This window comes from Bos indicus, chromosome 18 (genome assembly GCF_029378745.1).
Source record: "Bos indicus isolate NIAB-ARS_2022 breed Sahiwal x Tharparkar chromosome 18, NIAB-ARS_B.indTharparkar_mat_pri_1.0, whole genome shotgun sequence".
Lineage (NCBI taxonomy): Eukaryota > Metazoa > Chordata > Mammalia > Artiodactyla > Bovidae > Bos > Bos indicus.
This window is the reverse complement of record NC_091777.1, coordinates 25,924,295-25,945,089: the sequence shown is the minus strand read 5'-3', so window position 1 is coordinate 25,945,089 and position 20,795 is coordinate 25,924,295. Positions and strand designations below refer to the sequence as shown.

The 20,795-nt window shown below is 46.7% G+C and overlaps 1 protein-coding gene across 1 annotated transcript; it reads right to left on the bottom strand.

Annotated features, from left to right (window-relative positions):
- Positions 1–3,041: 3,041 nt before the first annotated feature.
- Positions 3,042–11,073, bottom strand: CCL22 (C-C motif chemokine ligand 22). Its single transcript, XM_019978852.2, has 3 exons — positions 10,973–11,073; positions 9,454–9,577; positions 3,042–4,822 (listed from the first exon to the last, which is right to left on the bottom strand). The coding sequence occupies exons 1-3, from the start codon at positions 11,043–11,045 to the stop codon at positions 4,738–4,740; spliced, it is 282 nt and encodes a 93-aa protein (XP_019834411.1). The 5' UTR covers positions 11,046–11,073; the 3' UTR covers positions 3,042–4,737.
- Between the last annotated feature and the right edge of the window lie 9,722 nt (positions 11,074–20,795).

Here is a 20,795-nt window from a genome sequence, read left to right as displayed (position 1 = left end):
ATTCTTTGGCGCTCAGCCTTTGTTATGGTCCAACTCTCACATCCATACATGACTACTGGAAAAACCATAGCTTTGACTAGACAGACCTTTATTGGCAAAGTAATGTCTCTGCTTTTTTAATATTGTGTCTAGGTTTGTCACAGTTTTTCTTCCAAGGAGCAAGTATCTTTTAATTTCATGGATGCAGCCACCATCTGCAGTGATTTTGGAGCCCAAGAAAATAAAGTTTGTCACTGTTTCCATTGTTACCCCATGTATTTGCCATGAATTGATGGGGCCAGATGCCATGATCTTCACTTTTTGAATGTTGAATTTTAAGCCAGCTTTTTCACTCTCCTCTTTCACTTTCATCAAGAGGCTCTTTAGCTTCTCTTCATTTTCTGCCATAAAGGTGGTGTCCTCTGCATACCTGAGTTTAATGATATTTTTTCCGGCAGTCTTGATTCCAGCTTGTGCTTCATCCAGCCCAGCATTTTGCATGATGGACTTTGCATATAAGTTAAATAAGCAAGGTGACAATATATAGCCTTGGCATACTCCTTTCCCAATTTGGAACCAGTCCATTGTTCTATGTCTGGTTCTAACTGTTGCTTCTTGACCTGCATACAGATTTCTCAGGAGGCAGGTCAGGTGGTCTGGTATTCCCATCTCTTTAAGAATTTTTCATAGTTTGTTGTGATCCACACAGTCAAACAGTGAAAACAGTGACAGACTCTGCATTCAGATGGATATATCTGTCCTTTTCTCCTTTGCCTTTTGCTTCTCTTCTTTTCTCAGCTATTTGTAAGGCCTCCTCAGACAACCATTTTGCCTTTTTGCATTTCTTTTTCTTGGGCATGGTTTTGATCACTGCCTCATGTATAATTTGTGAACCTCCATCCATAGTTCTTCAAGTACTCTATCTATCAGATCTAATCCCTGGAATCTATTTGTCACTTCCACTGTATAATTGTAAGGGATTTGATTTAGGTCATACCTGAGTGGTTTAGTGGCTTTTCTTACTTTCTTCAATTTAAGTGTGAATTTAGCAATAAGGAGTTCATGATCTGAGCCACACTCAGTTCCTGGTCTTGTTTTTGCTGCTATAGACCTTCTCCATCTTCAGCTACAAAGAATAAAATCAATGTGATTTTGGTATTGACCCTCTGGTGATGTCCAAGTTTAGAGTCGTCTCTTGTGTTGTTAGAAGAGGGTATTTGCTATGACCAGTGTGTTCTCTTGACAAAACTCTGTTAGCCTTTGCCCTTCTTCATTTTATTCTCCAAGGCCAAGCTTGCCAATTACTCCAAGTATCTCTTGACTTCCTACTTTTGCATTCCAATACCCCATGATGAAAAGGACATCCTTTTTTTTTTTTTTTTTTTTTGGTGTTAGTTCTAGAAGGTCTTGTAGGTCATCATAGAACCACTCAATTTCAGCTTCTTTGGCATTAGTGGTTGGGGCATAGACTTGGATCACTGTGATATTGAATGGTTTACCTTGGAAATGAACAGAGATCATTCTGTTGTTTTTGAGACTGCACCCAAGTACTGCATTTCGGACTCTTTTGTTGACTATGAGGGCTATTCCATTTCTTCTACTCCTGCATATTAGACAAGGAGTATTTTAAAGTGGTTACTTTTTATGAATATGCACAAAACTGAGAATATTTTTATTAGTCCCCAAATAGTAGAATAAAAATGTTTTTAGTGTTAAAAAAATAACCAGCCTGAATTAATCCTCATGTCAAGGAGATACATTTTGGAGCGGCAAATATTGCCCCCACTAAGAATGTGCTTATTAACAAGTTGAGTATCTTCTTTGGAGAACTGTCCATCCAAGTCTTTGCCCATTTTGTTATTGGGCTGTCTGTACCTTTTTATGCCATCAGATTCTCATAAATACATGTACCATGGGCTTTCATTGCCCACTATTCACAGAGGCAGAAACCGAGGCTCAGAGGGACCAAATAACTTGTTCCAGACACACAGCTGGTGAGAGTTCCTATGTCTGTCTGAACCTGTTACCCATGCCCTTCATGATGCTTTTCCACGCCTCTCAGTTAGTGTTTCGGGTGTCTGGAGCCTCAACCCTGGAAATCTCACTGTGAGAGCCAGATCCAAAAGGGAGCAAAGGCCACTTGTGCCAAGATATCCATGGAACAGAATGTACACTGAGGAAATAATGAAGATGCAGCAAGAGCAGAGAATCCTTTTTCTGGTCGTTTTTGGCAGAGCAAGCTGTGTCCAGGAACTCCTCCAGGGAAGCACACCCATTTTAGGCCCCAGGGAAGTTTGGCACCAGATGAACCAGATACTCCCCAAATCCACTCCCTCTTCTTCCTGGATATACAGCGTGGCTGTACTTTCCAGCATCCTTTGCTGTCAGGGCGGTCATGTGACTGAGTTCTGCCAATGGCACGTGGGCAGAAGTGATGAGCCCGTTTCTGGCCCAGCTCATGAAGTCTTCCCACAAGCTTCCACTCTCTTTTCCCATCTTCTGGATGATGGATAGGAGACCTGGTCCTGGAGGAGGTTGGAGCCATGAGTGGGAAGCAGCTCGGGTCTTTGAATGACCACATGGGTGGAAGGTCACCACAGACCAGGAATGCCCGGTCAGACTTCATGTGAGAAGACAAAACCTTGTATGGAGTTGAGCCACTGAGATTCGTGGGGTTGTTTCTGCAAGTAGCATTTCTTAACTAATACACTCTCCTCTGTCTCTGTGTTCTCCCTTGAAGGGGGAAGGTTAAGGTTGGGTTATTGAATGAGTGAATGAATATGCTTCTCAAAGATCTACAATTGAGGACTGAATGAATGATTTCATCAACTCCTCCTGTCAAGTGGTCCCAGGGTGGACACATGTCTGGGATTCCCTGCTGGCACCTGCTCGGCTACTTCCCAGGTCCTGAGGTCTGGCTGAGACTCCCCACCCTCTCACAGGGTGACCTTGTGCAAGCCAGCTCATGTACCAAAGTCAAGGGCTTCTCCGCTGGGAGAGAGGGGGCCGTGGGTCTCCTGCCCCACCTCACAGGAACAGCACATGCCAAGGAACAAAGCAGACACTGTTGCAGAGGATTTATTTTCCAGAAGGCCTGAGGGGCAGGGGCAGGGGCATGGGCAGGACAGGAGCGGAGGGAGATCCCAGAACACTTGGAGGCCATGTGCATGGGCAGCGGGCAGGTTAACACTTCTAGTACCTGCAGTGGACAAATGCCCTTGGGCTCTAGGAGGGGACACAAGCCCTGAAAGACACTGATGTTTATGCCTGGCAAAGCCACATTCCCTGTGGCTTCCACCTGAGCCTAACAGCAAATCCCTTCAGATGGGTATTCCCATTCTCAGGTGAGGCTCAGAGAGGTTAAATGTTCTCCTCAGGGTCACACAGTGACAACCACCCTGCCATGCTGCATCAGGGTCCCTCAGAAAGGAAAAAGCACAGATACCTGGGGAACCTGTTGTCCCCAAAGAGCTCCAGATGAATCCCAAATCCCAGTCATTAGCCTGGCCACAGCCACCTGAGAACAACCTCCATTCAAGGCTCTTTCCCTTAACTATACCCCACACATTCACTTCAGGGGTCAGGAAATCACTGCCTTGTTCCCGTCCCACACATTTCCTAGAAGTTCTTCCTGTCATTTATTTGGCCTTTTAAGCATCTGCCTTCTTTACTTATACAAATATAACTAGAGCTTATAATACCAAGCCAAGTGTAGTCATTCATACTGTAGCATGAATTTCATTATTAGCTATTTGGGAAAGGAGGAAGAAAAAATGAGGGACTCTGAAGAGTCCCTCTGAAGAAATCAGGCCTGGATGTTGGAGGTTGGAGGGGCAGTAAAAACCCAAGGGAAGCAAGAAGGTTAAAGACCTCTAACATGCAGGTAAAATGGGGGAGAAAAGTGATTCTGGGCAAATTTGAGGCTTCCTAATGGACCCCACCAGCCCTTCGCTAGATGACCTTAAGTCTCTGTATTGATGCATGAGAGCCTTTGGGAGGTGGGAGAGAGAAACTACTTTCATTGACTCAGTTTGCAGCCTGTTACTGAGCTCTGATTCTGAACCAGCCCCTGTGCTCTGTGCTGGAGGCCAGGAGACCAAAGTAACTCAGGTGTGGATGTTGGTCTAGCTGATAGGGCTGGAGGACAAGCTCCCAAGTCCTGAGAATTCTGGGAAGATGGTGATCAGTGTTGCTAAAGAGAGGCAGAGGGCCCATGGAAATTTAAAAAACTGAATCTCAATTACTGGCTGCTTAGGTCGAGTGATGATGCCCTGGAGGACAGATGGGGTCGGACAGGTGCAGAAAATGGAAAGACATTCTGGGTATCAGGAGCAGCCCAGGAAAAGAGCCAGAAGTGGAAAGGTATGACATGGGTTGGGAGAACAGGGAGCTGGAACCCAACATGCATGAAGGGAAATGAGGCAGGACTGGAGACTGAGGTGCCAAGCTCAGGAGCTCTGACTTCAGCTGAGGGCAATGGGGAGCCATGGAAGGGTTTGGAGCAGAGGAGTGACTAACCAGGATGGTGGATCCTCTGGCTTTGGTGGGGCAGAGGGTGGGTTGGAGGGTAAGAGGGGAGATGAGAGGCACAGCTGGAGGCTTGACTGAGGGTGACAGCTGCAGGGATTAAGCTCTGTCAGCACTGAAAGAGTCGTTGGCACAGGCTCATGTCAGGAAGCCGCTGTAACAGGAGGGAGGTGGGGATCTGTGAGCCTTCCTGGAAGAACCAAGGCCACGGTCATCAGAGCAGGGCCTGCCTCATTGGTTCAGCTTCTGGAGAATCTTCTTCACCCAGTGCTGTTTGGGGTCAGCACAGATCTCTCGGTCCTTCACAGTCAGCAAGCTGGAAGGCAGAAACACCAGGGGGAGAAGGAAGCCTCATTAGCATGCAGCAAGGATGCCATGGTCCACTGCAGATGGTTTGCATACAGCAGGTGACTCATAAATGCAGGTGACTCACATGTCTTAAGAAGGACAGGGGGAAATAAACATCAAGGACTTCCCATACCTTCAGCCCCAGCCCCAAGTGCCTGGACAGGCCAGGAAATAGAATGCGCAAGAGGCTCATAATCACTGCTGACACTGTCTTGGGAGAGAGTATCGGGTAGTGGATAGTGGCCAAGAGCATGAACTTTGGAACCAGCTTATCTGGGATTAAAGTTCTAGCTCTGCCACTTGTTAGTGAGTCCCTTAACTTCTCTGAGCTTCTGTTTTCACATTTGTAAAATGGGCGTGATAATTGTGGTCCAACTTCCCGGGAATCTGATGACGATTTGATGAATTAATATATAAACTGGTGTGCTCACGACAGTGCACAGCAGACAGTAGATGCTATATAATTGTGCCACGACTGGCCCAAAGGTCTGTTTTTAACTTTTTTTTAAAAGGCAGAGGAACCAGCGATCAAATTGCCAACATCTGCTGAATCATCGAGAAAGCAAGAGAGTTCCAGAAAAACGTCTATTTCTGCTTTATTGACTATGCCAAAGCCTTTGACTGTGTGAATCACAATAAACTGTGGAAAATTCTGAAAGAGATGGGAATACCAGACCACCTGACCTGCCTCTTGAGAAACCTGTATGCAGGTCAGGAAGCAACAGTTAGAACTGGACATGGAACAACACACTGGTTCCAAATAGGAAAGGAGTACATCAAGGCTGTATATTGTCACCCTGCTTATTTAACTTATACGCAGAGTACATCATGAGAAATGCTGGGCTGGAAGAAGCACAAGCTGGAATCAAGATTACTGGGAGAAATATCAATAACCTCAGATATGCAAATAACACCACCCTTATGGCAGAAAGTGAAGAAGAACTAAAGAGCCTCTTGATGAAAGTGAAAGTGGAGAGTGAAAAAGCTGGCTTAAAGCTCAACATTCAGAAAACTAAGATCATGGCATCCGGTCCCATCACCTCATGGCAAATAGATGGGGAAACAGTGGAAACAGTATCAGACTTTATTTTTTGGGGCTCCAAAATCACTGCAGATGGTGATTGCAGCCATGAAATTAAAAGACGTTTACTCCTTGGAAGGAAAGTTATGACCAACCTAGACAGCATATTAAAAAGCAGAGACATTACTTTGTCAACAAAGGTTTATCTAGTCAAGGCTATGGTTTTTCAAATAGTCATATATGGATGTGAGAGTTGGACTATAAAGAGGGCTGAGCGCTGAAGAATTGATGCTTTTGAACTGTGGTGTTGGAGAAGACTCTTGAGAGTCCCTTGGACTGCAAGGAGATCCAAGCAGTCCCTCCTAAAGGAGATCAGTCCTGGGTGTTCATTGGAAGGACTAATGTTGAAGCTGAAACTCCAATACTTTGGCCACCTGATGCAAAGAGCTGACTCATTTGAAAAGACCCTGATGCTGGGAAAGACTGAGGGCAGGAGGAGAAGGGGACGACAGAGGATGAGATGGCTGGATGGCATCACCAACTCAATGGACATGAGTTTGGGTAAACTCCAAGAGTTGGTGATGGACAGGAAGGCCTGGCGTGCTGTGGTACAAAGGGTTGCAAAGAGTTGGACACGACTGAGTGACTGAACTGAACTGAACTAATAAAAGTCACATAATCTAAAACATACTATTTTAACCATATTTAACTGGACAGTTCAGTGGCACTAAGTACATTCACATTATTGTGCAACTATTACCATCATCCATCTTCCGAATTTTTCACCTTCTTAAACTGAAAGTCTGTCCCTATTGAACACTATCTCCCCACCCGTCCTCCCACTCTCTGATCCCTGTCATCTACCGATGTACTTTCTGACTATGAATTCGACTATTCTTAGGTACCTCATGGAAGTGGAATCAAACAGGATTTGGCTGCACCTAATGTATATTGAAATGCATTTTTAAGGTTCACTTGGTATATGTTGGCCTGAACTTTTAACATTGATTTTCTTCATAAATCCTTCAACGACCCTGTGAGCCTCCAGTATTCTATCTGCTTCACAGTGAGGAAAGTGAGGCCCAAATGAGGTAAAGGAACTTGCCCAAGGGCCAGAGCTGGTAAGACCTGCCTCATCGTGCTGGCCATAAACTGGATGCTCTGGGGCAGGGCCTTCAGAGAACTTCCCCATCCGGGCCCGCCCTGGAGAGATCTGAGAGCAGACAAGAGTGGGGAGCAATAGCCCAAGACCACGTGGCAGTTGTGGGCTCGGGCTTCCACTTTTGCCAGAGCTGCAACAAACACCCCTGATCTGCACACGTGTGTGCACACATACACACAGATGACCAATGAACAGAAAGAACAAAGAAGGCAGCAAAGCAGGATTGATCTTGGCCATGGACAGCCTGCCCTGGCTGCTCTGTGGCACCGGACAAGGCCCGGCCATTCATTGAACCACATTCCTTCTAGAATCCCTTCCGGCTCAAGATCCAATAATCATGTGTGTCCCTGGTGGCTCAGTGGTAAAGAATCCATGTGTCAAGGCAGGAGACTCAGGTTCAATCCCTGGGTTGGGAAGATCCCCTGGAGAAGGAAATGGCAACCCACTCCAGTGTTCTTGCTAGAAAATCCCATGGACAGAGGAGCCTGGTGGGCTACAGTCCATGGGGTCACAAAAGAACAACTAAGAAACTGAGCGACTAAACAACAGCAACTGCCTCTCACTGAGCATCTATTATATGCCAGAAATTGAGTATTACACCTCCCACTTCCTATTATCATGCCCTGCGACGCTCAAAAAGGCCCCATAACTCACTGTGTCCATTTATTCACCTGTAAAAAGGAGATTTCACAGTACCTACTACACTGAGTTGTTTGAAGGACTACTATTTATTAATATTTATAAAGTGTTTATAACAGTAACTGGCACTTAACAAGCACTCTCTACACGTTTGATAAAAATAAATGAAGGTGGTCATTCCCATTATACTGATGGGGAAACTGAGGCCCAGTATTGAAGTAAGCAAGACCCTGGCAGGGCTTCCTGCTTCAGTCTTCTTGCCTTTTACCCCTTTGAGGGGTGGAAGATGAATGAGAAGGATGAAGAGGGGACGATGACACAGACCCAAAGGGGCTCATGAATCCCCAGGTTCAAACACCCCACCCCCAGCAGACTCCAGGCCAAGGAAAAGAAACCAAAGAAGCTGAGAGAAAGCAGCAAAGGAGAACAAGGACCCAAGAGTCCTGGTTCCAGCCTGGGCAACCTTGAGCAAGTCATTTCTCTTCATCCCATCCTGAGGCTGTTTCTCTATCTGTGGAATGGAAATAATAGCACCTCCTTGTAGGATCACTATGAGAATGAAACAGTCATGCTCAGAGCAGTGCCTGGCCCAGAGGAAGCACTTAGTGTCAGCTCTTAATATTCTCCTGGTAAGCATGGGTTGCCTCATTGAAAAGGAATGAAATAATGCCATGTTCTGCAATACGGATGGACCTAGATGGCACCCCACTGCAGTGCTCTTGCCTGGAAAACCCCATGGACGGAGGAGCCTGGTGGGCTGCAGACCATGGGGTCACGAAGAGTCGGACACGACTGAGCGACTTCACTTTCCCTTTTCCCTTTCATGCATTGGAGAAGGAAATGGCAACCCACTCCAGTGTTCTTGACTGGAGAATCCCAGGGACGGGGGAGCCTGGTGGGCCGCTGTCTATGGGGTCGCACAGAGTCGGACACGACTGAAGCGACTTAGCAGCAGCAGCAGAGATTGTCACACTGAGTGAAGTAAGTCAGACAGAGAAGGAGAAATATCATACAACATCCCTTATATGTGGAATCTAAAAAGAAATGATACAAATGAACTTATTTACAAGACAGAAAGAGACTCACAGACTTAGACAACAAACTTATGGCTCCTGGGTGGGCGAAAGGATGGTGGAGGAGGCACGGTTAGGGAGTTTGGGATGGACATGTACACACTGCTATATTTAAAGTGGATAAGCAACAATGGCCTACTATATACAGCACATGGAACTCTGCCCAGTGTTATGTGGCAGCCTGGATGGGAGGGGAGTTTGGGGGAGAATGGATATATGTGTAGGTATATCCCTTTACAGGTCCCTTTGCTGTTCATCTGAAATCATCACAACATTATTTGTTAATGGGCTATATCCCAATAAACAAACAAAAAAAAATTAGAATGGACTGCCTCAAATAACTAAATCTCAGGGCACTGGGGATCAGCCTGTCCCCTGCACCCTGCGCTCTATAGCAGCTCTACACTACCTATCTCACCATGCCCGCGGATGCACCCTCTGCGATCTCAGAACCAGGCACGTGCTGCCTGGCACAAAGGAAGTGCCCGATAAGATCTGTCGAATGATCACATGGGTTTTTTTTTTTTCTTGGTACACCCAAGCCTCAGCTGAGCCATCTAGTCCAGCCAGGGGCTCCCCCTGGCATCCAGGCGTCCAGCTGCATTCCTCCAGCCCCGGGTAGAGACCACCCACGAGCACCTGGATCCTCCCGGGCAACACCCCTCAGGCTCTTTAGGGCCTTGTCTCCCCAGCTCCCTACTCACACCACGCCAGGTCTCCGGCAGGAATTTGAAGTCCAGTAGTAATATTTCACCAAACGCAGGGGCAGAGGGTAACGGATGTAGTCCCGGCAACAGACGCTGTCCTCCACGTTGGCACCGTAGGGGCCTGGGGGAGAGGGGTGTTCAGGGGCGTCACAGGCTGGTCTCCCTTGGCCCTCACCTCTGTCTTAGCTTTTCTGTTCTCATGCGGAAGGTTGGTGTCCAAAGGATTCTGGGTCCTCAAAACCCCACTCTGGATCTCTAAGAAGCCATTAAGCACCCAGAGTCTACACTCTGCATCAGCCAGCTCGGGGGAGAGGGAGTCAGACTCACTGAGCATCAGCAATGCCCTAAGGCGACTTCCCTGATGGTCCAGGAATTAGGACTCTGTGCTTCCACTGTAGGGGGCACAGGTTCGATCCCTAGTCAGGGAACTAAGGTTCTTTAAGTGGTATAGCACTCCCCAAAGAAACAAACAAACAGACAATAAAAAACAATGCCTAGCGTGGCCAAGAATAAAAAACCCACCAAAACTCAACCAAACAAACGGAACAATGCTGAAGCTCTAGATGGGATCCAGAGACTCTGAACAGGAAGGAGCCTTAGAACTTTGCTATTTGAGGTGAGGTCTGTGGACCCTCATCACCATCACATAAGAGCTTGTCAGAAAAGCTCAGTGCCTTGTCCCAGCCAGGCTGAAACACATGCACTTTGAAGAACTCTCCAGGTCTTTGGAGAATTTCCCTTCAGCTCACATCTACTTTAATCCCCTTCCTGGAGCAAATGGTGAGACTAGGGTCCAGAGAAGGAGGTGGATTTGCCCAGACCACACAGCAGGACCCAGGAGAGTGTCAGGTCAAGGGCTCAGACAGACTCCAGTCACCCAAGCCCTGGTTCGAGTCTTACTCTACTCTGAGTCACGTAACATCTCTGAGACCTAATTTCTTCCTCAGATCCAGGGGGTAATAATAGTACCTACTCTCTGGGGCCTTAAATGCAGGGAAAAGTGCTCAGGAACCCCCGGTAAATGAGCAGTCATCGTTCCTGACTCCCAGCCCAGTCCTCATTCCCCTACCCAACACAGGGCAGAAGAGCAGACCTTGAGATGGAAAGGGAAATCAACAGCCCAGTGTTGAGGGGAAGTTCCAGAGCAAAAATGGGGCAGTGAGAGGGCAGGACCAGTCTTCCAAGGGAATAGCCCTTACCCCTGCTCCCACCTTTCCCCACCCAGGCGGTCCTCCTTCAGGGGCTCCTTCTCCACACCCCAAGACCCTATTCTTGAGTTCTCTAGGGGGACCCTGGGCCATACCCACCACCACCCCAACCCAGCTGAGGCAGATCCTAGACTCCAAGCCTTCAGCGCTGCTCATTTAGCAGACATAAAGACTCAGGTCTGGTAGAAGCACTGGAACTAGCCCAACAGCCAACAGACTGGCGTCTTCGGCTCTCAGTTCAGTACTCTCTCCACCACTACTGTCTGACCTTGACTTCTGCAGAGAGCCCTGCCTCTTCCCAGTCTCACCTGCCTCTGTTGCTTGAAGTATCATAGCCAGGAGGATGAGGGCAGCCAGGAGAGGGGTCTGCAGGCTGGCCATCGTTTTGACCTGTGTCCCAGCTCAGGTGTCTACAATCACCAAAGGACAGGGAGGTCTGGTATTTAAGCACTTGCTACACCCACAAGCCTCAGACACTCTTAGTCACCCGTGAGGCCAGAGTCTCTGACATTCACATTATGAAAGAAGAACTCCTGCTTCCTTCAAAGAGGAGGAAATTCTCTGTGGCCAGGAATCACTCAGAGGGGACCCCCACGCTCACCTCTCCCTGAGTCTCAAGAGATGTGAAATCCCCCTTGAGCTGGGCTTCTTGGAGGCCTGTGCTCCCTGGGGTCTGCTGGCTGTGTGGTCTTGGCCATGTCACTGGACGTCTCTGGGTCTCAATTTACCCATCTGGAAATGGGGGAGACGTTTTCAGAGTCCCACCGACTTACCCCAGTGGTTGTTTGTAAATCAAGTGAGAATGGGGACAGGAGACAAACAGCCCCAAGCCCTCACATGGAACTGAGGCCCATCTTGTCCCCTTGGTGACCTTCATCATGGATCTGTCTTCAAAGGGAGAAGCCTATGGACCCCTTGGCTTATTTTCTCTCCCGCATCACCAGCATTCTCCAGGGCTTCTCACAAGGTCTCAACTTGGGCCAGTTCATGGTCATTTACATTTCCAGGTTCCCTTGTGGCTCAGCTGGTAAAGAATCTGCCTGCAATGCAGGAGACCTGGATTCCATCCCTGGGTTGGGAAGATCCCCTGGAGAAGGGAAAGGCTACCCACTCCAGTATTCAGTCTGGAGAATTCAATGGGTCACAGAGTCAGATACAACGGAGTGACTTTCACTTTCTTTCTGTCCTTCTTTCCAGCTGTCTCTACCCTCTTCCTCAGCCAACCCTTCTCAATCTACCACCATGTCCCACTGATCCTACTTCCTAAGTCTCTCTCAGATCTGTCCCCTTATCTCTGTCCCCATTGTCCCTACCCTGTCCTGGCCGCCTCCACCCCAGGCTCAGGTGCTGGCCCCTCATTCCCCACTCCACAATGCAGTAACCAGAGGGAGCAGCCCTGATTCCAACCTCCACACACCTGCTTCAAAACTCTTCTGCGCCCTCGCTAAACCCATTCTCCTGATTGTGACCTTCAAGACCTCTATTCCAGATATGACCCTCGCCCTAAAACTGGTCTCCCTCCCATGAGGAATCACATCACTCTCCTCACAGTTCCTCAAAGAGGTCTGTGGCCTGTCCCTGGCCATGTATGCCCTTTCCACTTCCCTACTGCATAAACTCCTACTCGTGCACAAGAGCCATTTGAAATGTCAGCCTCTAGGTAAGCACACCCCCTCAGGACTTAAAATTCTTTGGGGTGACCTAGAACATGGACTCAAACAAATTACATCATATTTTCTCTTTCTTGGGCTCCTCCCAGAAGCCAAATTGATTCATCTCTTGGAAAGCAGGGTCTCCATTTATTTGCTTGGCAGTCCAGGGTCTTCCAAGACTGGGGTACATTGTGGGTGCTCAGAATACATCTAATGGAGGAGAAAAAAGGGACTTGACAGTAAGTGGCTGAGCCAGCCTGGAGTTCAGGACTCAGCAGTACTCTACTTGTAAAGGGATCCAGGCATTCATTTATTCATCCATTCAACAAATACTTATTGAGCCCTTGGTAGACAAAATAATGAACCCCCCAAAACGTCCACATGTAATTCCCTGAACTTGTGAATATGTGACCTTAAATGGTAAAAAAGACTTTGCAGTTGTGTTTAAGTTCAAGCCCTTCAAACAGAGAGACTTCCGGGATTATCTGGATAGACTCAATCCAATCGCAGGGTCATTATAAGAAGGGCCAGCAAATGCATCAGATACAGACAGGATAAGGGATGACATAAGCAGAAGTTTACATGATATGATGCTGTGAGCCCAGGAATGCAGGCAGCCTCGAGGAGGTGGGAAACGCAAGGAAACAAATTCTCCCCTAGGGATTCCAGAAGGAAAACAGCCCTGCCAACACCTTGATTTCATATCACTGAGACTGATTTAGGACTTCTGACTTTCTAAACTGTGCATGGGTGCGTGCTCAGCTGCTTCAGTAGTGTCTGACTCTTTGCGACCCCACGGACTGTAGCCCACCAGGCTCCTCTATCCATGGGATTCTCCAGGCAAGACTACTGGAATGGGTTGCTGGGCCCTCCTCCAAGGAATCTTCCCCATCCAGTGATCAAATCCATGTCTCCTGCATTGATTGCAGGCAGATTCTTTACCCACTGAGCCACTTCTGAACTGTAAGATAACAAATTTGTGTTGTATTAAACCACCATTTATCACAACACAAGGGGAGACTAATACAAGAACCTGCCGTGTGCAAGGTACACCACCAGGATCTGGGGACACAGCAGTGAACCTTGGAGACAGACAATAAACAGAGGAAGAAAAAAAAAAAACAAGCAAGGTAATGTCAGGCTGCAGCGAGCGCCGGGAAGGAAATGAAACAGAGCAAAACAGACGGTGACCATGGGAAAGCAGGCTGTGTAGTCTATGAGGGGTGACATGCAAGCTGAAATTCAGGTGATACTAAGAAGCCCACCAGGGAGGAAAGGGCAAGGGTTAAGTGTGAAAGGGCTGAGAAGCTGGGGCAGAGTGCGTGCGGGAACAGAGGGCAGCCAGCTGGGAGAGGCAGGCGGGCAGAGGCGGGCGGGGCTTGTTCAACTACGATTCCGATGGGCCTCCTGATGGATCTGCCCTGGAAGGGCATAGCATTGCTTTGGAAGACCTCGTCAAAAGCCACTCACAGAAGGACAAATACTGCATGATTACCATTCTGTGGGGTTCCTGGAGGAGTCAAATTCATAAAGACAGGAACTAAAACGGTGGTTACCAGGGGCTGGAGGGCAGAGGGAATGAGGAGTTAGTCTTTAATGGATACAGAGTTTCAGTTTGGGAAGACGGAAAAGTTGTGGAGATGGATGGTGCGGATGGTTGCACAACTTGGTGGTCCAGTGGTCAAGAATCCACCTACCAGTGCAGAGGACACAGGTTCCATCCATGATCCAAAAAACTCCACATGCCGCACGGGGCAATGAAGCCCGGCTGCTGCAACTACCGAGCCTCAAACAAGAGAAGCCACCGACTGCAACGAGAAGCCTGAGCACTGCAACCAGGGAGCAGCCCCCGCTGACAGCAACTAGAGAAAGCCTGCCTGCAGCAGTGGAGACCCAGCACAGCCAAACTAAATAAAGAATTTAAAAAGTGAATGTATTTAATGCCACTGAACTGTATACTTAAAAAGTGATTACAACGGTAAATTTTACATTATGTATATATTATCAATTAAAAGTAAGAAAACAAAAGCATATGAAAAGATATTTCACATCTTATGTCATCAAGGAAATGCAAATTAAAGCAATGAGGAGATACCACTACACACCTATGAGAATGGCCAAAGTCTGGGGCACTGACAACAGTGACGCTGTGGAGCAACAGGGACCCATTCGTTGCTGGTGGGATGTTAAACAGCACAGCCGCTTCGAAAGTCTGGAGGTTTCCTACAAAACTGAGTATGCTTTTACTGTCTGGTCCAATGATCACAACCCTTGGTATTTACCCAAAGGAAAACTGAAAACTTATGTCCTCACAAAAGCCTATAGTTTAGCAACTTTATTCCTAATTGTCAAAAATTTAGGAGCAACCAAAATGTCCTTCAGTAGGTAAATGGATAAAATGTGGTACTTCAGACAATGGAATTATTCAGTTCAGTTCAGTCGCTCAGTCGTGTCCGACTCTTTTCGACCCCATGAACCGCAGCACGCCAGGCCTCCCTGTCCATCACCAACTCCCAGAGTTCACTCAAACTCATGCCCATTGAGTTGGTGATGCCATCCAGCCATCTCATCCTCTGTCATCCCCTTCTCCTGCCCCCAATCCCTCCCAGCATCAGGGTCTTTTCCAATGAGTCAGCTCTTTGCATGAGGTGGCCAAAGTACTGGAGTTTCAGCTTTAGCATCATACCTTCCAAAGAACACCCAGGACTGATCTCCTTTAGAATGGACTGGTTGGATCTCCTTGCAGTATTCACTGCTAAAAAGAAAACAGCTATCAAAGTGTGAAAAGACACGGAGGAAACTTAAATGCATATCACGGTTACTGTTGTTTAGTCGCTAAGTCATATAGCCCACCAGGCAGCCCTGTCCATGGGATTTCCCAGACAAGAATACTGGAGTGGGTTGCCATTTCCTTTTCCAATGACTAGCTAAGTGAGAGAAGCCAATTTGAAAAGGCTAACTACTGTATGACTTCAACTATATGACCTTTCGGAAAAGGCAAAACTATGATAAAAAATTAGTGGTTACCAGGGGTTAGAGGGAAGAAAAGATGAATAAGTGGAGTGCAGAGGAGTGTTAGGGCAGTGAAAATATTCCATACAATACCATAACGATGGATACACATCATTGTATTTTGGTCCAAACCCATACACCACACACCAAGAGAGAATAAGCCATAATATTATAAACTATAGACTTTTGGTGGTTACAATGTGTCAAAGTAGGCTCATCAGTTGTCACAAATGCACAGTCTGGAGGGGGATGTTAATAGCGAGGGAGCCACCCATGTGTGGCGGCAGGGAGTACACAGGAAATTTCTCTACCCCCCTTTCAATGTTGCTGTGAACCCAACTACTCCAGAAAATTATCTTGAAAGAAAAAAGAAAGATGTTACCCAGAGTCTAATCAAGCTCTAGCCCTGAATCCCGTTTTATAAGAAATACAGGGTCTAGAGGAAGATGAATGATCCCACGAGAAGGCAGATAACTGCAGAAGGTGGAACCTTCCAGGCCTCCAAAAAGACAGCTGTCCGGGGATCAACACATAGTCAATGTTCTTTTTTTTACAAAATGTGGATTAGGGACATTGAAAATTAAAAGTGATTTAAGAGACAGTCAGAAATGTACAATACATAGACTAGTTGAATCCTAATTTTGAGAAACAGTTATAAAAGATCTTTTGAGGACAAACACGGAAATTTATTTATTTTTCTTTTTTCTTTTATTTTTTAAATTTTATTTTTAATCGGAGGATAATTGGTTAACAGTGTTGTGTTAGTTTCTGATGTACAACCACATGAATTATCCATATGTATACATATATCCAGGCATCCCCAGTGGCTCAGCAGTAAAGAATTCACCTGCAATGCAGGAGACACAGGAGATGTGGGTTCAATCCCTGGGTCAGGAAAATTCCCCTGGAGGAGGAGATGGCAACCCACTCCAGTATTCTTGCCTGGAAAATCCCATGGACAGAGGAGCCTGGCAGGAAGCAGTCCATGGGTTGGCAAAGAGTCGACACAACTGAAGTGACTGAGCACACAGGAATACATATTTCCCTTCCCTCGTGAGCCTCCTCCCCACCTCACCCCATCATACCCGTCTAGGTTACCATAGAGCACAGAGCTAAGCTCCCTGAAACCAGGAAATTTAAATGTAATATGATATTAGGGCTTTATTGTTGATTTTCTTAGGTAAGATAAAGACTATAAAGGTGTGTAGGAGGATGTCCTTGTTTTTAAGAGATGCACCTGAAGTTTTTAGGGGTGAAATTCATGATGATCTTATTTTCAAAGAGTTCAGTTCAGGTGAGGTATTCATGTATATGAGTACATATTGATGTGTGTATAGACAGAGGCATGTGGATATGTGTATGTGCATATATGCATATGTATGTATGTACTGCATATACATATAGGTGACGTGCATTCAAGTGTGCATATGCCTACATCTGTGTGTTGTATACATATACATGTGAGTATGTACACTTGGTATGTGTGTGTACGCATGCATGTATATGTGCAAATGTGTGTTACGTGTGTGTGTGTGTATATGGATATACCCGTACAATATCCCAAAGAAAGCAAACACAGCTAGATGTTAACCATGTTACAGTGAGGTGGTAGATACACTGGTGATCTTTAAACTGCTCTAACAACTTTCCTGAAAATGTTAAATGTTTCATAAGAAAACACGGGGAGAAAAGAAGAAATATTTTTTAGATGTGGAAGTGATCTTGTGAAAAATGGACCGTCACTGGAGGGAGAGGCACAGAACTGGTCTAATGGCTTTTCATCTGAACTCGGGGTTTCCTTCCACAGGGCCTCAGGGGGTGGGATCAGGGGCTGCCCACTGGAGAGCACCTTTGTCCCCAGCAACGAGGCAGGGCCCCCAGCCTTTCCTGCTGACTCAGCCTCTGCTCCCCAGTGCCCCATTTCCCTGGGGCTCGGAAAGACGGTGAGCCTCACCTGTGCCAGCCAGCCTGCGCTCCCCCAGCCTGCTCCCCCTGTGCAGGAGGAGAGCCCTGAGTTCACAGACAGGGCTCAGGGGACCAGCTGTCAGAAAAAGGCAAGGGGAGTTTCTCTAGGGCTGAGGGTGGGGAATCCCCGGCAGTTACCAAGGAAGGGGATGTTTTCCCTCTTCATGTGAAGAAGTAGAGCTGCCCTGTGCTTCTGTCCTTCCACAGTGCTGGCAATGCATGGGAGGCTCCCAGATCAAACTCTCCTTTCCCCAAATGTCCTTCTTCTTCTGTTTAAATTTTTTTTTGCTTCTTAAAAAAAAAATGCATAAAAGTGGAAACCACCCATATGTCCATCAGTGGATGAATGGAAACACACACACACAATGGAATATTACTCACCTGAAAAAGGAAGGAAATTGTGAGCTGTGCGACAACATGGATAAACCTCGAAGACATTAATGCTAGGGGAAATAAGCCAGTCACAAAAAGACACGTGCTGGAGGATTCCCGGAGGTATCTATGAGGTACCTAGAGGTGGTCAAATCCATAGGCACAAGAAGTAGAATGGTGATTGCCAGGGGCTGGAGGAGGAGGGGATGGCGAGTTATTATTTGATGGGACAGAGCTTCTCTTTGGGAAGATGAGCGAGTTCTAGAGGTGGAATGCGGCGACAGAAGCACAATGTAAATGTGCTTAATGCCACTGAACTGTGCACCTTAAAATGGTTTAAATCTTTAAAATGACTTAAAGCTTCTGATGTATTGCTGTTTAGTTGCAGAGTCATGCTGGACTCTTTTGTGACTCCGTGGACTGTAGCCTTCCTGGCTTCTCTGTCCATGGGATTCTCTAGGCAAGAATACTGGAGTGAGTTGCCATTTCCTTCTCTAGAGGATCTTCCTGACCCAGGGGTCAAACTCTCTTCTGCTTGGCAGGCAGATTCTTTACCACTGTGTCATCTGGGAAACCCCTATGTATATATTATCTCTACAAAAATATTATATGTAAATACGTATTTACACAAATGCTTAGCTTACATCTGAAAAGATATACAACCGAGTCATCATGTGAGCTGCCCCTAAGGAGGGAACTGGGATAGTGGATGGGGGCAGCTGTTTAGAGGAGGAAAGGTTTGCTTTCCACCAAATACCCTTTTGAGTGATTTGAAGTGTTTTCCATGTGCATGATTGACCTATTCAGAAAGAAAAAAATGTAAATTCATGCAGCCAAAAAAAAGAAAAAGATAGGCTGAAAAGCAATTTTCTCACCTCTGACTTCCCCTCCACATTTCATTTCCCTTTCTCAGAAGAAAAAAGCTTGATGATTTCTTATTTGTCCTTCAAAAACAGTCTATGTAAGCATATATACAAAGGCATTTCTTTGAAAGAAATGGGAGAAAGGCCTAAATAAGGAAGGGAGGAAGGGTGGGAAGGAGGGCAGCATATGTGTGTGTTAAGTCGCTTCAGTCGTGTCCGTCTCTTTGTGACCCCGTGGACTGTAGCCTGCCAGGCTCCTCTGTCCATGGGATTCTCCAGGCAAGAATACTGGAGTGGGTTGCCATGCCCTCCTGCAGGGGATCTTCCCGACTCAGGGATCGAACTTTACGTCTGTTATGTCTCCTGCATTGGCAAGCAGCTTCTTTACCACTACTACTGTTCTATTCCTTGCTTCTCTCACCTGAAATGCATCTTGGAAAAGTCCCTATCTGTAGTCTAGATCAGCCTCGTTCTTTCCAGTAGCCATCTGGTTTTTTGCTGTATGGACCTACCAAAATTAATATAGCTGGTCTGCTTATTGATGGACGTTTTGGGGGTTTTCCAGTCTTTTGCATTTACATGCTGTTTGCTGTTCATGAAAGGGAACACATCTGGTAGATAAATTCCTAGAAGTAGTGTCTGGACTTTTGCTTCCACTGAGAGGCAAAGAGAAAGTCCCTGCCCTGAAGAGCTGCTGCCTCAGAGCTTCCTCTTTTCAGCAAAGCCGGAGGGGCCCTGGAGAGGGCTCCTCGTGGAGCTCTGAGGACCACTCCAGGCTTCTGATTTCTGAGTGGCTGGGATCCCCACCCTGAAATTTTCTGGGGGAACAGCCTGTCACCCCTTTACATGGCAGGGAGGAGATGAGCACCCCCAGACTGTCCCACAAACAGAAGGAAGGATATGCACATTTATCTGAGGGCCTGGGGCAGCAGGTGGACAAGCCTGGGACTTTGTGAGCAAAGAGAATTGGACAAGAGCCTGGCCAAGAGGTGACTTGAGTCCAGAACTCCACCTGGGCCAGACAAGTGGACTGAGAAGCAAGAGGGAAATGGAGAAGGGAGGGTGAGGAAGAAGAAGTAAAAGATTTGGGGATTAATTGGCACAGTGGCAACCACTACAGTAATAAGAGGAAGAAGGAGGAGAAGGAGGAAGAAGGAGAAAAAGGCGAAAAAAAGATGAAGACAGCCCATCGTGAGTGCCAGATGCACTGTGCCTTGTTTTTCATACCAACTGTCTCATCATCCCCCTGCTGAGAAGGGGCCACCATCCTCACCCCCAGTTCTCAGATAAGGAACCTGAGACTCAGAGTCCACAGCCAGTGAGTGGTGAGGCCTGAATTCACACTCAGGTCTGAGGCCAGAGTCTAGGCGCATTCTAATCACTCATCGCTGTAGCCAGACAAGACCGAAGGCACTAGTAAGAGTGAGGAGCCCCATTAGAAGGGCTCAGATGGTGAGAGTCCCTCTCAGGCCAGTGCAGCCAGGGTTACCGGAAGTGCCCTAAGATGAGGAACCAAGGCTTAAAGAATGGAAGCCTGCTGCTAGGGCTACATGGAGTCTGGATTTGATCCTTTCTGTCGTTGTGGTTGTGCAGCCTCCACGTCGTGTCTGACTCATAGCGACCCCATGGACTGCAGCACACCAGGCTTCCCTGCCCCTCGCCGTCTCCCCGAATTTGCCCAAGTTCGTGTCCACTGAAGCGGTGATGCCGTCCAACCATCTTGTCCTCTGTCGCCCTAAGCTTTTTATTTTGTTTTTTGAGATATCATTTATGTACTCTAAAATTCACCCTTTTAAATAGTATAAAGGAAATATATAATTCAGTGGTTTTTTAAATATATTCACAAGGTGTGTGTATCCATTTCCACTAATTCCACAACATTTTCATCACCTCAAAAAGAAGCATAGCGCCCATCAGCAGTCACTCTCCATTTTTCCCCCTCCCCAGACCCTACTTTCTGCTTCTATGAGTTTGCCTTTTATGGACATTTCATATAGATGAAATCAGGCAATAGGTGGCATTTTGTGTGTTTAATTTTAAGTTTTCAAGTTGTATCCATGTTGTAGCATTATCAGCACTTTATTCTTTTTATGACTGAGTAATACTTCCTTATGGATATAACATATTCTGTTTATCCATTTGAATCCTTTCAAATACTTTTGGGCTATTATGAATAATGCTACTATAAACATCTGTGTACAGGCTTTTGTATAAATCTATGTTATATGTGTATCTAAGGAATACACATATTCCTTAGGAAATGAATT